Consider the following 16,573-nt stretch of genomic DNA (forward strand, 5'->3'; position numbering starts at 1 on the left):
GCACGTGGACCGGACGTCCGGCCGGCGGAAGGGGGTGGGCGGGTCTGGAGAGGGGTAGGCGGGGAAGTCGCACAGTCCGGGAGTGCTGGGCCGGGTGGGAACCTTAGGGTTACTGTTCTGTCGGAGCCAGAGTCCTCCCAAGCCGAGGAAAATAACCCCGAAAGTACTAGTTCCAAAGTCAGGCCTTGGCAATCACTAGCTGCGCAACCTCTGGCAATGGCTGCGGCAGTTAACTGAGCACCTCCAAACTTCAGCCTCCTTAAGAGCCCTCTAGAGGCCTTAGCGCGTTGAATTTTCACAATCCTTGAGGTGGGTACTGTCACCATCCCCATTTCACACAAGAGGAAACTGATTTTTATAGGTTAATCCACTTGCTTTCTTACAGTGTCAGTTGGTTGCAGAGCTCATTCTGTACAAACAAGCCTAGCAAGTCACTTACTCGACTAAAGTATAATGATCGCTGCTATACTTGTTGAAAGCATTGGAAATACATAAAAACATCTAATGGTGCCTCACATATCGGTGGGTCCTTAATTACCCTGCTTCCTTTCCCTCTCTCTAAACTGTACCTCTACTCTCTGCTTCCTTTAAAGTAGGAATCTTGTCTATTTCCACCACCAATAAATATCCCCAAGCGCCTAGAACCGTGCCCAGCACAGTAGGAATCTGACACATTGAAGAATGAAGTAACTCAACATTTTTCTATGACTGCTCCAGTCTCTGACACCCTTCTCCCTAATGTCACCATCACCTAATAAATAGGATTGTATCTCATGATCAAAGGGCCCATTTGATTCAAACACCAATCCAGTGTTTGAAATCTCCTCCACATCATCTCTGGGGTCTATACTTAGCCATGTCCAGTGTCAGGGAACTGTCTTTCAAGGGAACTTCATGATGTCTTTGAAGTCCAGTCCTGACACTAAAAGTTTTTCCTTAGGTAATACAATATCTCCCCTTGTTCTAATCCATGGGGTCAGGCAGAACAATTCTAATTCCTATTCCATAGGGCCAGATCTAATGGCCCTGTTCCCTTCCTGAACCAAACAATTTACAGATACCCTGGCTTTGTGGTTCTCAACTTTTCCCCTACTCCCGACACATCCGAGGACTACACAGACTCCCATCATTAATTATGGCTGCCATGGCAATGATAGGGATAGGACTATGCCTTCACTCTTTCAAATTATCAAGTTCTTCCTGGAGCATGTTGCTAGGAACCCCTTATAGATGATCCTGCTTTTCCCAGATACTGCCTTACAGTATTGTGATCTATTGGCATACAGGCCAGGGGCTTGTCTTTTAAGTAGGCATCCTTGTGGTTCAATGGGCCAATGGTAGCTTCATCTCTGCTCTTCATCTCTGCAGAGATGATCCCCCAGGAAAAGTTGAAGGATGCTGCAGGGGCTTCACCTCGGGCACAATCTTGAAACTGAAGCTCTACCTTGGCTGTTGGGAGGTGATGCCATCAACGATTTTTTTTCAGCTCAAGCACATATCCTCCTTTATTCAGGATGGCAATAATAAAGTGGCTCTAGCTGCTTACACGGTCTCACTTCATCCTGACAATGACCTGTATCTCCGTCACCTCTGTGTCCTTGGCATTAAGCATGATGCATGGAATATAGTACCACTTCAAGTTGTTTGATGAACAACCCTCTGAGTCCAAGAGAGATGACTCCTTTGACTCCTGGGTCTTTGACTCTTGGTTCTTGAAATTAAACTACTTTCTGTATGTTTATTTTAAATAAATATTAATATGCAATTAAATTTATACCATACCTTACAAATACCATTAATATTTATTCTTTATTAAACAGCTTAAAAAAAAAAACTCTCATAGGTTGTCACCAGCTGCAAGATAAAGTCCAAACTTCTTAGCCTGAAACTTAAGGCCTTCTGTGACCTGGCCCCTGGGGACCCCCTCTCGACATATGTCCTACTGTATGTTCTCCATTGAGAAAAATCCAGGAGGAAAGTGATTTAGTTATTGCACCAGACTTCATGTTAAAACACCAGATGCAAGTCTGAATTCCTACTAAGTAGCAGTGAAACTTTGGACAAATCCTTGAACTTCTTGTTCTCTCATTGTAAAACTGGAATAACAACTGCCCTACTCATTGCACAGCATCAAACAAGACCGTTGATGATAGGGATCAAAGGAAATAGTGTGCTAGCACATTCTGTGAGCAATAAAGCACCATCCGAACACAATAGGTCACCATACTGTGTGTTCCTGTTCTCTGCCCTTTACTTGTAATGTTTCCACACCTGAAGCTCTTATCCCTTCCTTCGCACCACTCATACATTAAGTAATGCAACAAATATTAATTGAGGGCCTACTCCGTGCTGGCCCAAGGGATATAGAGGTGAGGAAAATCCAATGCATTCTCTCCCTTCGTGGAACAGTGTCCTGTTCCAGGGGGAACCACAGGGAAATGGTTGCAAACTGTATAACCACACAAACAGAAGTAAAACTGCAGCTGTGATTCCAGCTCAAGGGTGGATCCACACAGCCCCCAGAAATTATAATGGAGGATCCAGCACTCAAGTTGCCTCCAAGGCCAAGCTCAAAGTCTGCCTTCTCCAGGAAGCCTTTTCTAACAATGCTACTCCAGAGACCTGCACCCCTGCCCCACCCCAAACTTCAGTTAACTTATCTATCCAACTCATTTAATCATACCCAGTCAGGCCTTGTTATTTTGTGTTCAAATTGCACCTGCTTTTCCCAATCTCACTGTAAGTGTCTTCTGGGCAGGGAATGACTGCTACTCTTAAGTCCCACAGATTTAAGCCACGGAAGGCTGGATCCACTGTGTTCCAGGCCCATGTGTCAGGGGCTGTCATAGGAAGGAAGGGTACCCTTCCTAAAAGTGAGCTCCAGAGGAGCCGGGAAGCTACCAAAGACCATCTCCCTGTCCCTTATTCGTGACTGAGCCCACCAGCTCTGTTCTTCAGAGGAGAAGCACTCCCTTCCCTAGGACAGCCAGGCTGCTGCCTAGTATGATCTTTCTCCAATAAAAGTTCGATCCTCTCTCTCTCCCCAGCTAAAAATCTTTTAGCGGTGGGGCGCCTGGGTGGCTCAGTCAGTTGAGCATCTGACTTTAGCTCAGGTCACGATCTCACGGTTCCTGAGTTTGAGCCCTGCATTGGGCTCAGTACTGTCAGTACAGAGGCTGCTTCGGAGCCTCTGTCCCCTCTCTCTCTGCCCCTCCCCCTTCTCTCGAAAAAGAATAAACATTAAAAAAAATCTTTCAGCAGCTTCCTAAAGTCTTCAGGATAAAGCCCAACCCCCTCAGTATGGCATCCATGTCCCTTCCTGTTTCCACCTCCTGACTGCCTGTCCAGTTTCAACCTCCAAAATGCTCATAGCATTCTTGCTGCAGTGCCTCAGAAGCACCCCGGTCTCAGGCAGCTGGACTCCCTCTGCCCCTGCCCTTCCCGTTTATCTGTGTCTCCTTTGAAAACTCAGCTCAGTGGTCTTTTGGGTCCAGAACCCCTTTCCCCAGGTTAAGGGTCCCTCCAGGCTCCTGCTACATCTGGTGTTCCCACTGTCTTACACTGAGCCATAACTGTCAGTCACTGTTGGCAGTAATAGCTGCCAACTTGTAGAGTGAACCCAGGAGAGGGACTGTGTTGTTCTATGCCTGACTCTAGTTCCTGCCATGGAACTCACAGGTGGTGAGCGCTCTGAGGTGTTGAATAAATGAACCACAACCTGGCTCAGGCTCTCCTAGGCCCATTAGAAGAAACGGATCTCTGGTAGGCTGGGAGCACAGCAAGGGCCTCGATCTGTGACGGACATCATGAGAAAATTGGTTATCACAGGACATGCTGACTTCCCGGGAAGGGAAATCATTTATTAGGTATTGACTGTCTTAGACGCTTTAGTGTTTTCTCAGCATTGTCTCATTTTATAGGTAAGGAAACTGAGACTCAGGGAGGTTGTAAGTGACTTACCTAAAGTCACTCATTAGGCAGAAGCAGCGCCAGGATTTAGAGCCCAGGGAGTCTGAAGCCTGTTCTCTTAATCACTATATTCTATGGTCTCCAGTAATAACTGTGAAGGGATAACGGGGGTATCCACAGTAGGAGTAAATTCCAGAATTTGTGGTGTTTCATAGGCACATTCTTCAGCCACCCTTTGGGCCCTGCTGCACCCCACTGCCTTTGTATAATGCTTCTGCCCAAATGGGGAGGATAGGAAGAGCCAGCACAGCTAGATGGGAGAAGCCTGCTATTTTAATCTGACGAGGCACTCAGGGAGCTGGGAATGTTTACCTTGGAATAAAGAATTTTAGGGAACCAGGCATTAATTGAAGAACACGTAACAAAATTATCTAGAGGGACACAGGATTGCATGCTTCCACATAATTTCATAAGGCAGAACTTGGCCAAGTTTCCACCATGAGAGTTGTCTGAAAGCGGAAGGCTCAAAATAGGAGCAAATAGGAGAGCTCTTGGAATCCCAAGAAATGACCCACAGACCCAATTTAGGACACTCCACCCTGCACTGCTCTTAGTGATCATTCTATTCCAATGTGACTAAAAAAATCACACGTGGCAATATTCAGTTTTAAGTGGTCATTTTTAAGTATCACATGTACTCAATTTCTTTTTTTTATTAAAAAAAATTTTTAATGTTTATTTTTGAGAGAGAGTGAGAGAGAGTGTGCGGGCGAGCGGGGTAGGGGCAGAGAGCAACGGAGACACAGAATCCGAAGCAGGCTCCAGGCTCTGAGCTGTTAGCATGGAGCCCGACGTGGGGCTGGAACTCACGAATCACAAGATCATGACCTGAGCTGAAGTCAGACGCTTGACCAACTGAGCCACCCAGGCGCCCCTCAATTTCTTTTCAAAAACGTAACATTTAAATTTTATTATGGAGAAATAATGGACCCTACAAAATCTAAGTGAGGACTCTAAAGATCCTGAGAGAGAGGAAATAAATGCATTTCAGGTGCTCTCAAATCTGAAATTCTCAGAGGTGCTGGATTCCAGAACTTTGGACTGGTATTTGCATTCTGAGCGTGGACAATCCCATTGCCTGTCTACCTCCCAGGAAAGCTCTCCACCGAACAAAATCTGCTCAGTTTGCAGTAAAATATAAGGCAGTGTCTTTCTTAAGCTTTGAACTATAAGAATGGCAGGGTCCACAGTGGACCCTATAATCACTCTTCCTTGGTCATGTTTTATTAGCTTTCGTTCAACCTCTGCATATCTGTGAGAAAAGAAAATACAGGATTGGGAATTAGATACTAGATTTGGGTTCTGTTTCTGCCACTAGGTCTCACTGTGATGTGATATACATACACACACACACACACGCACACACACACACATATATATATTTTTTTGGCAAGCCCAATTTTCTTAAAGTCCCCTTCCCTACCTACTTTACAAGATCACATGAGTTAAAATAGATGAAACACTTAGACGTTAAGTCCATCTAACACATGTAAGGCTTCGTTATTACAATCTTTGACCTCCTCCTCTGGCCTGCAGCTGCGTACAAGACATCATATTGATAGCAGTCTTAGTCCTGGAGAGGTGAGTGTGGGTGACAACTCTCAGTCTGAGCAGGTGTCTTTCCCTTCTAAAGTCAGATATAAATGAGGAGATTATCTGTTGTTTTGGATCATATTCACTTCTGCTCTTGCCACTGAGAAAAATGAAGAACTGACAATATTTATCTCTCTTTTGTCTGGTTTCCCTGAGTCAGATGGGAAGTGTTTCTTCCCACTTCATCCCTCTTTCCATGTTGAAGAGTTTCCCAAAGGCAAAGATCATTTTTTTTTTTTTTTTTTTTGGTCATGGAACCCTCTGATGATAAGAACATGTCCTTCCCCTACAACCCACAATCCAACCTGCACGGGTGATCTCTAGAAATGGGAACCATATCTTTGGGCGCTGGCCTCAAGGTTCAGGTGCAATTACTCAATCACAGGGGTGAGACCCAAGGGATTGAAGCATTCAGTTCAGTCAATGCTAAAAATAGATTAAGATGTTACAACTACTTTCTTTCTTTCTTTTTTTATGTTTATTTATTTCTGAGACAGAGAGAGAGCATGAGCGGGGGAGGGGCAGAGAGAGGGAGACACAGAATCGGAAGCAGGCTCCAGGCTCCGAGCTCGAGCTGTCAGCACAGAGCCGGACACGGGGCTCGAACTCACAGTCGCTCAACCGACTGAGCCACCCAGGCGCCCCCAAATGTTACAACTACTTTCTAATAACTGTATCAGACAATGGGACTTTTGCAGTGGTAAAGAATTCAGAGGGCCTAAGGGCAGACAGATCCAAATTTGTATACTGATTTTGCCACTTATTTGCTATGGGATTGTTTACCATTTACCAACCAATCTGGGCTACATTTCCTCCTCTGTGCCAAAGGGAGATAATAGTACAATGCACATTCTAGGCTTGATGACAGGATTACATGAGATGTACGAAAAGCCTTAAATACAGACTCTGGCATGTAAGGGCTCATTAGAGAGTAGAGGTGGAGAATGAAAGGGCTACAGTGTAAGCTTCGTGGAGACCAGTACCTGGAGGCCAAGAGGCGGCAAAGCTTGACGGAGCAGTCAGGTTTCCTGACTCAGGATCAGTGTTCCGCATACCACAATCCACCACTTCTCAAGGGGCCTTGAACTACCAACGACCAGGGGACGCCCAAAATCAAGAGTGAAGAAAGGCAGCCAGGAGCCAACCTGGCTTCTTAAAGCAAAGGCTCTCCAAGAAGGCCTGACGCATTCAGGTTCCCGGTGGGTAGCACCCACAGGGCTCAGTCCTTACTACTCACCCGGGAATGATAACGGTCCTTAACGGCAACCAATAACGGCTCACCTGTGGTCCAGGCACTAGCAAGGGCAAGCTGAGGTCAAACCTTGGATTTTGGCGCCTCATCCCGAAACCCTACGCCTGCATCGAACTACAATTCCCAGCATACCACGCGGCCGCCCCGTCGCAGAGTGTCGGCCCAGCCAACCTTGGGGCCCTTCTTTCCCCAAAACGGGGCTGAACGCCCAGGACTTCCGGATAGTGCTGGCCACCCCCCACCCCGGACAGCCTCTCTTCATGATTTCTGGGTATTGTAGTCCACCTTGTTCCGGTTTCTAGGGAATGAGCTGTTCTCAGTTACGTCTCTCTTCACCCCAAAAACTACAAAACCCAGAATATACCGCAAGTTCCTCTCGTCCAATAGGAACCCCTCATGTAGTGAGGCGCGGAGGCCGGCTCTCGCAACTCAAGATGGCGGACGAGAGTGAGACAGCAGTGAAGCCGCCGGCACCTCCGCTGCCGCAGATGATGGAAGGGAACGGAAACGGCCATGAGCACTGCAGCGACTGCGAGAACGAGGAGGACAACAGCTACAGCCGGGGGTAACGATATCCTCGGAGTCCAATTCCCGTCCAGTCTCCCACAACCTGGGTCTCTGGGGTGCGGGGAAGTCACCGGGAGCTTAGTGTAACCCCACCCCCATATTCTTATTGGCTGAGACGTTGGGGTCCTGCCTGGCGATTGGTTGCTGTCTTTGTCATTTACCAGGGTGGGTGCTCAGTATATTAAGGGCCGGAGACATTCAGTACTTTTATTATATAAAAGTTCTTCTGTGTAATGTTCCACTCGTGTGCTTCACCTGCATTCAGGGAAAAGAGCATGTTGGACGATGGTTTCAATGCACAACACGGGTCAGTGTAACAGAACAGTTCAAAGGAACGTTACTTATAGAGGTGTGTGAACAACGTGATTAGCAATAAACGAATAATAAAACATTTCGCTGCAGTTCACCTTCAATGAGGAAATAAATCAGGCTGTACAAACCATAATTATGTTGTAAAATATCACTACAGGAGAAACTCAAAATACAAACTTACCTTATAAAACCCTACGTGTAATTACTGTATGATAATGTTTTGATGTATTCGGTGCCCGTTGTTCCAAATAATCCATAAGTTTCCTGAACAATATATAATTAGATCCTGGATCTTTGCTCTGTTAACTTTGTGAAATAGCCTCAGAGCTTCAAGAAATTGAGTGATGTATCTTGGTCGGGGGGCTTGGAAGTGGGTTTAATACTGCATCTCCTGTACTTTACAGTTTTGCCTCCTAGTAATATTTGTTGCTTGGGCAGAAGAAATTCATCAGGCATTTCAATGTTGAGTTCTATTTCCAAATCAGGTTTTGTTCTTATAAGCCACACCCTGTCATCCTTCTTTCTTCATATTGTTACAGTGGCTGGTGCTGAAGTTCACTCTGTCCCTGTCTGTCTACATTTACATATATGTTTTTTAGTGGAAAGTTATGTGTAATTTTGGGTGAGTCTGTGGTGGTCTGATTTAGTGTGTGTGTGTGTGTGTGTGTGTGTGTGTGTATGTGTATGTGTATGGTAGTCCCATTTTCATAGCCATGATGTCATTTGCAGTATTAGCAGTCGTCCTGTAGGTAAAAGTAGAAGGTTGAAATCTTTGGATAAACTTAAAAAAAAAAATCTATTGCCTTGTAGAGATGGAAGAACAAAGGATTATTTAGGTAGTTTACAGTTTGCTTGTGATGAGTCCTGGGGTTGAAAAGATCTAGCTTTTATGTTTTTTGACCAGAATTAAAAATCACAAGAAGAATGTAGAAAAAAAGAAAGTTTGTTAGATCCGGTTTTATAAGAGTGTGTTCTTTTGCTATAACTCACAACAGATAATAATGTAACAAAAGCCTTGAAACTTGAGATTCCTAAAAAAGAAAGCTTTTAAAGAGGAAATAGGAACAGGAAGAAGGGAAAGTGCAGCCCTCCTGAGTAGAAATCCTAATCATAGATGAGAGTTCTTGAATTCAAAAGTCATTTCAGAAGAGAAAGTATGGCTTTTTCTTTGCTGTGTGTGTAGTCGCTTTTATTTTTCTCTGCTAAACTGTTGCCCTGACCAACATCTATAGCTCTCTAATTGGTTTAGTTCTCTATGATCTGTGAATCACTTTGCAAAACTGTTTGACAGGAAGTTCTGGTTTATTTATAGTACAACAAAGAGGTAACCTTAAAAAAGAACTTTGACGGTGTTTTGTTGTTATTGTTGTTGCACGTGCATATATGGCCTGGATGAACAAATTTATTAGCATCCCAAATCTAGAGGTCTGTGTAAATGAGTTTGGAGGTGGCAGGTGAAAAACAGACGACCTAGCTTGGAGGACAGCCTACTTCTGACACTTGGAATCTAAGGTCAGATCTGAGGTCTTGAATCTGAGGAGTCAATATTTTCTTATTAATTGTCAGAGGAAATGATTTTGGGAAGAAGCAGTGTGGCACAGTGGGAAAAGCATGGATTTTGGGGTCATTCATACCTGGGTTCTAAGCCTGATTCTGACACTTGTCCTGTAACCTTGGGAAAGTTACTTCACCTCCAGTTGTAGGGATTAAATGAGATAACATCCAAATGCAGCCTTGCCCCTCCCTCGTGTTCTTTCTTCATATCTTCCCTGTCCTCCTTCCCCCAGCTTGTGCTCTTATCCCATACCCTGTTGTTGTTGTGTGTGTGGTGTTGGTTTTTTTTTTTTGTAGCTTTTATAACAGCAGTTAAATAACATGTGTCCAGTCCCTGCCTCACCTGACTGTAAGGTGCCTGAGTACAGGGACCATATCTTTGAGATGCCTGGCACTTAATGGGCATTAGTGAGTCTTTGCTGAATGAACAAATGGCAAATGTTAAAATCATGGCTCAATGTTAGTGGAATTTCTCCTCTCTGAGGGGAAGAGTGTCACATTTTTCTTACATACACACTTTCTTTCCCCAAATCAGTCTCACTGTAAGCCTTACGACAGTTTTCTGTGAACTGCTTACAGAAATCAGGGATCCTCTCATTTGCCCTGGAAAGTTTCCACTGTTTTGTTTTTGTTTTTTGTTTTGGCTTCTTGAAATTTTTCTTGTCTTTACTTAATATCACTTAAAATGCTTTCAAAAGTGATGTAAAAATTGAAGGGGAATACCTCCTTTCGATGCTAATGAGTCTTAAATACAATATGCAATAAAAGTTAATGATAGTTTAAACTAATCATTTTCTTAGGCCTTCCTTTTAGAAAGGGCTCATGGTACTTTACAGTAATGAAATAAGCTACGTTCGGGCACTGGAATAATAGGAAATACAGACATGCTAGTATCTTGTGTCCCTTTGTATATAAACTTAGTTCTTCACTTTTCTTATTATGTGTTTTTCCATAATTTATAAATAAACATTTGATGAGTATTAATTTCACATATGCATTGAAACACAAATGTGTGTTCACATGCCTACATGCAAGGTATACGTATATATCTATATGTATCTGCAGTTTTTCTATCAGCTATGTTTTTAAAAATCTACCCGACAAAGGCAGGCAGCATTTCCTCCCCAGTTACTTGCCTGACATAAGTTACCCTGAGCAATCGACAGAAGAGTCAGGCTAAAGATAATCTTAATGCTGTATCCCCCTGCAGTTGACAGTTCACCTGTATGATTTAATTTGCTTGTTTGTTTTTAGTGAAAGGCTTTCCAAGAATTGTTATTAAAGGATAAACCTTATCAGCTAGCGTTAGATTTTAGTTTTGGGTTAACAAACAAGTAAAGTTTATTTGGATGATTGGAACAGGAAAGGACTTTGATATTTTGTTCCTAGGATTCTTTTAGGATTTATTTTGCAGTGTCATTGATACCTCTGAAATGCTGGTAAGTTGTCCCTTTGATAAGGGATGTCTCTTTCCTTGTCCAGCTTTCTTTCTCCATGGGGACAGGTTGAGATGAGTTCTTGTAAGTTTACCTCACTAGTCCTGAGCTGTTATCCCTTACGAAGAAACTTAACAGAAAACAGAGGGCTTTTTGCAAGGAAATGCCATAAAGCCAGCCTCTCTTGCTTTTGTTTTATTCTTCAGATTCTCCGAGAGTGGTTCTTTCCATATTTATTTGATGGCCTGTAGCTGCATCTAGCTCTTGGAAACAAGAAGTCTTTTAGGTCCCTTTTTCGTAATTTCTCCCTTCAGCTTTTGGTTTTTCAAAACTAGATCAAAGCAGAAATGAAACGAGAAACCTCATCACTGATATCAAATAAGTGTTCTAATTTTATTTCCCAATTAAGTGGCAATTAAAAAAGAAACTAATCAAGGGCTGCTTCAAAGAGAAGAGACTGGAAAGCAGAAGAAATGAAAAGTAAATGAGAGCCTATTTCAGGGAGACTGCTGCTGGTGGCAGACCAGTTTTGCTGATTTTTCACATTGTTTAACTCATGTGCTCACTCTGAAATTTCCCAGCTTTACCAAATCTGCAGTTAATCCTTCGCCTGCAGACTCCATAGATTTGGGGGCCATAGATGTAATAACTTTAGGAGGACCTCCTTCACAATTCTTCTCTGTAACCTTGTCGGAAATCTCTACCCTGCAGGCGCCTCTTCTGATTCCTCAAGGAAGGTGCTGTTGGGATTGTTGCATTTAAGGCAACACAAAACACGATGTTCTCTAGTGAGAGCAGCCGCAATGGCAACAACAAAAAAGAAGCCAACTAATAAAATTCTTCGCCAGGGTCAGTTCTTGGTTGAAAATTTTTTCTGCTGCTGCTGACTTTGAGAGACAGCTGAGGGGGTTTCACTGTTGCTAAGTGTTTGATAAATGTTATCTGTGGACGCTGGTCGCTGCACTAAGCCCTCTGCATGGATCATGTCATAACAGACTTCACTTACAAACACTGATTTAGCTTTTGTAGTGGCGCTTGAGATTTGCTTCTCTGCTTCCTTTGACACCCCTGGAGGATCCATTCTGAACTTGCTGGATTTCTTTCCCCCACCGCCTTGGTTTCTGCGTCCTGACTCTGCGGCAGTGTGAGTCCTGTCTTTGGGTCCATTCAGCAACCCGTGGACTTTCCCAGGCTAAGGATCCCGTTGGTGATGGAGATGGCCGGCCCCTTTAAACTCTTCTTAATGGATGAGTATCTCTTGCAGAGGCCATTCTAGTGGGTGAAGTTTCTGCCAGCATTGAGTCATTGCTCAGAAGATTACTGAAAGTGATCTCTGAACAGCATTTGATTCGACCTTGGAGTTGCCAGGTTACAGTCTGGCTCACCAAAGCAACCCAGAGGATGTGGAATTTACACTTCTCTCTCAATCCTGTTCTAAACAGCTTAGTATTTCAGAGCTTTTGTGACCCCTAAAGAAACCAGTTAACCTCCATGACAGGAACTGGCTCGTTCACCCTTAAAATTCTGGCTAACTGTCCCGGGAAGGGCCGAGGATGGCAGTGCAAGCAATTTTTGTAATCTCTTCGTACAACCTGCTATTCTTTTCACAGGCCTCCTGGAGTACCTTGATGGCAGTGCTAAAGTGTTTCAACTTTTCCCATCATCTAGGATTCACAGGCAGTTCTCTATATAAATAACTGATTGGTGGGACTCTGCAGAGTTTGGGGTGTTGCCTGCAGCCACAGCAGTGCAGAGGATAGGCATTTGATAGTGAGTCATGCCGTGTGGTTTCTTCTCGGGTGCCCTCGTATGCCACTTCATTCACCTCGTGGGCCTTTTGAGTACCAACAGGATTACTGGTGAACATATCACACCTCGTAAGTAAATTGATTTGCGGAAGGATTTCCTGAGATCCAAAAGTAGAATCAAAAGAATACTAGAGGCTAGGGTTTATTTAATAGGTTTCTGTGGAAATTTTGAATTTTGGCCCAAAGAATTAACTTCCAGTTTTTAGGGGTAGAAAGTAAGTGACAAAAAGTTGTGAATTTTATTTTCTGAACTCTTTGTTTCTTTGCTCTCCCGGTAAAAACTAAACCCATGGTCTGTGCTTAAGACCTTGGAACCATTTGAAACAGTTTCACTGGCACTTTCTTGTTTTAACTTTCCTAGGAATAGGACAGATCTGAAGGAGGGAGAAGATGACAAATAAGGAAGTTGATAATTTAATAAGAAAGTCGATTGTTTAAAATCTCAACCAGTGGCCCAAAAGAGCACAGCGTTTCTGCTCCTTTCATAGAATATTAACACAGCTGTTCTATGGAAACATTACTGGAGATGTTTTGCTGACCCTCTTTTGGGCTCTAGCTTTTCAGGGTTTTATTTTAGTCTGTTATGCTGGAAAGCAGCAGTCAAGCACATCATTTGTTGAACTGTTAACTGCACTCGGCACGACTGGAGGTGCTGTAGGAAGCAGCTGTATAAGATATCCCTTGCTCAGGAAATTCTTAATCTTATTGGGAAGGTAGGGAGCAACACATTACATGTAGAGTATTAAGTTGTTTGGGAGATCATAATCTTAGATATCAGTGAGAGCTAGGGTAGTCAGAGGAGGCATTCTAAATAAAGCAGGGCTCAGTTTCCTCCTTGCATTACGTGCTCCTCTGATCCACAGAGGTTTGTTTTAGGGCCCTGGGTGATGAAATGGTGTTCTTTTGGCTTTGGAGGAGTCTCACATAAGTTCCCATAGAAACAAGACTCTAGTGTTTGGGAAGGAATGGTCCGAGTCTTTCAAGATTGGTGGCTCGTCCCTGGGTACCAGTTGGTTAGTTGATGACCAGTTTGTCTCATGTCTCTGGGCCTTGGTTTCCTCTCCTGTAAACAGCAAGTTAAGCCTGGTGGCCCTGAGATTTCTTCCAGCCCTGGTGGCTGAGCTTGCAGTCACCCACAAGAACAGCTTTCTGTTCCCTCCTGCCACACACCTTTGAGTGGATTTTGTCACCCACTTTGTGTGGATTTTGAGTGGATTCTGTCACTCCTGCCACCCAGGATGGAGAAGGGGCCTGCATTATGAACCGTTCCTGCTTGTGGCATTATCTGGAAGTTCTGTGCTCCTGCTGCTCATTTGTCAGCCTGCCCCTCCCTCCCACCCACTCATACATCCTGGCACTGCATTCTGTTTCTAGAAATCAGCACTAAGGCTCATTCTCTATTCCCTCCCTGAGCTCTGACTTTATACCAGAGCATCCGTAAGGTTTCTGTGTTTGAACTGAGAATATCTTGGCCTTCATTAAAAAATGACATTTCTTGGAGTGCCTGGCTGGTTCAGTCGGTAGAGCATGCAACTCTTGATCTTGGGGTCATGAGTTCGAGCCCCCGTGTTGGGCACAGCACCTACTTAAATTAAAAAGATATGTATTTTAAGGTTATTTATTTATTTTGAGAGGGAGCGAGAGAGACGAGCAGGGGAGGGACAGAGTGAGAGAGAGAGAGGGAGAGGGAGAATCCCAAGCAGGCTCCCGTGCTGTCAGCCCAGAGCCTGATGCGGGGCTCAGTCCCACAAACTGTAAGATCATGACCTGAGCCAAAATCAAGAGTTAGACGCCTAATCGACTGAACCACGCAGGCACCCCATTAAAAAAATGTTTTTTAATGACATTTGAAAATTAATTTTTTTTAACATTTATTTATTTTTGGGAGACAGAGCATGAGCAGGGGCGGGGGTGCAGAGAGTGGGAGACACAGAATCCGAAGGAGGCTCCAGGCTCCTAGCTGTCAGTACAGAGCCTGCCCTGGGGCTTGAACTCATCAACTGTGAGATCACGACTTGAGCCGAAGTCTGATGCTCAACTGACGGAGCCACTCAGGCGCCCCTTTAATTTTTTGATTGCTGTCTTCCCCGTTCTGGCTAATTCTGCTAATTCATCCCATATTCACTAGGGTTGGTCTTGAGCTTATCAACTTTAGAATGTAAACTTTAAAATTTTTATGTGAACTCTTACGTCCGTTTCCATTGTAGGGACCCCCTTCCCCCAGGAAGGCAAATTTCACTAACTCTTTCCTCATTATTTTGGAACCAAATAAGCCAAAGTTGGACTTTGATTTTTGTATTCTGTGGTTCTGGCCCATCTCTTTGGAGTGCGTTAAGGTGACTGGCAGGTTTAGAGAGCTCTCTGAGATTTGTTGCAATTTGCCGAATCCCTAGATGTCCTGGGATGCCTAGCAACTGGGTATGGCCCTCAGGTCCCTTTTTATTTATTTATTTATTTATTATTTTTTTTTTTTAAATTTTTTTTTTCAACGTTTATTTATTTTTGGGACAGAGAGAGACAGAGCATGAACGGGGGAGGGACAGAGAGAGAGGGAGACACAGAATCGGAAACAGGCTCCAGGCTCCGAGCCATCAGCCCAGAGCCTGACGCGGGGCTCGAACTCACGGACCGTGAGATCGTGACCTGGCTGAAGTCGGACGCTTAACCGACTGCGCCACCCAGGCGCCCCCCTCAGGTCCCTTTTTAAATGATGCCGAATTCTTAGAGAAGGACTAGCCTGCTTCAGTGGGGTCCTCTGATTTGGTTCTCCCCAAATCCACATTGAAGCTATTCTCTGAAATGGTATTGGCTTCTTAGGACGCTTCTTGAAGACTTACAAGGCCTCTGAGCTTGGTTTCTTATGAATAGTTAAAATTGCTATAATCAGCTTGAAAACTAACCCTTTGGAAACCCTTTGGATTTCTTTGGAAATCTCGTCTCTGAGTCCAGTCCATTGTCATCCTGTCTGGACTGTTGACTGTAAGACCATGGTGAGCTCATAATGTGTTCTCATGGATATAGCTCGGTACCTGGCAGCTCAGTGAAAATGACTCTTCTCGCTTTTAACTTCCCTTTGTTCTTCATCTGTCTGTATGCTTGACGTACAAGTTGAAACAGGATTGTTGCTCAGTAGGTACATGTGCAGATTCAAGGCAGTACAAGGGAAATGAAGTTTGCTCTCTGGTTGTAGTTTGAGTCTTAGAGTTTGTCAGACATGTATGTTGGTGATGCATAAAACAGAACAAGTGCTCAGTCTAAGATCCTTCCACAAAAATGGGGTCCATGAGGCAATGGTTACACAGAAGTGTCTCCACTGAATAGCAGAGCAAAAGCAGGAAGATAGTTTTTAAGTGATTTTGCATTCTTGTAAAGATTTCTAAAGTCGGAGGAAGTAATCTCTTCTATTTTCCTTACGTGAAACTGTGTTTAGTAAGTTGGTTAATACACAGCACTTCTCCACCGTGACCTTTTTTATCCACAGAACTTTTGAAAAAATATTTTTTATGGTAATTCATAGACAGGAACTAGGGAACTCATTCCATAAACTGAAATGAATGAGGACTTACAAATTGTATCAACAGTGGGATACTGCTTTGTTTCCTAAATCAACCAGCTTTTAAACCTCATAATGCTTTATATAATCTTGAGAATGAAGTGAGAGTATGTCTGGAATTTAAAAACCACTTAAAGTTGTTATAGGCTGCAAATAGGCCTGTATATGATAACATCATTGAATTATTAAGTGGAAAATTTTTTCTTTAGGCCATAAATGACTTCCTGGTTAATGTTCTTTGCCATGGCCTTGAGGGTTTTGCTGAGCATCTGGTTTTAAGGAGTTCACCTTATCCCCCCTCTGAATTTTATTGGTCTTTCTTTCATGTTATGCATTCTGTGTCTCATTAAGATAATACCTAGAGGGGTGCCTGGGTGGTTCAGTTGGTTAAGCCTCCGACTCTTGGTTTCGGCTGAGGTCATGATCTCACAGTTTTGTGAGTTCGAGCCCCACGTCAGGCTCTGTGCTGACCCTGCAGAGCCTGCTTGGGATATTCTCTCTCTCTCTCTGTCTCTGTCTGCCTCTGCCC

At 43.9% G+C, this 16,573-nt stretch overlaps 1 protein-coding gene and 1 long non-coding RNA gene across 2 annotated transcripts in view; both read left to right on the top strand.

Moving 5' to 3' along the window:
• The first annotated feature begins 50 nt into the window (after nucleotides 1–50).
• LOC122206333 lies at nucleotides 51–1,747 on the top strand. The gene is made up of 3 exons (XR_006196417.1): nucleotides 51–309; nucleotides 386–522; nucleotides 1,369–1,747. It is a non-coding gene; the product is annotated as an uncharacterized LOC122206333 (long non-coding RNA).
• Nucleotides 1,748–6,880: 5,133 nt separating this feature from the next.
• The window catches only part of NMT1 (N-myristoyltransferase 1), a 34,196-nt gene continuing 24,503 nt past the window's right edge, over nucleotides 6,881–16,573 (top strand). Inside the window, exons 1-2 of the mRNA XM_042914882.1 lie at nucleotides 6,881–7,085; nucleotides 7,202–7,379. Coding sequence (XP_042770816.1) covers nucleotides 7,249–7,379 — 131 coding nt within the window. The 5' untranslated portion in view covers nucleotides 6,881–7,085; nucleotides 7,202–7,248. The remainder of the gene's footprint in view (nucleotides 7,086–7,201; nucleotides 7,380–16,573) is intronic.

This window comes from Panthera leo, chromosome E1 (genome assembly GCF_018350215.1).
Source record: "Panthera leo isolate Ple1 chromosome E1, P.leo_Ple1_pat1.1, whole genome shotgun sequence".
NCBI classification, from domain to species: domain Eukaryota; kingdom Metazoa; phylum Chordata; class Mammalia; order Carnivora; family Felidae; genus Panthera; species Panthera leo.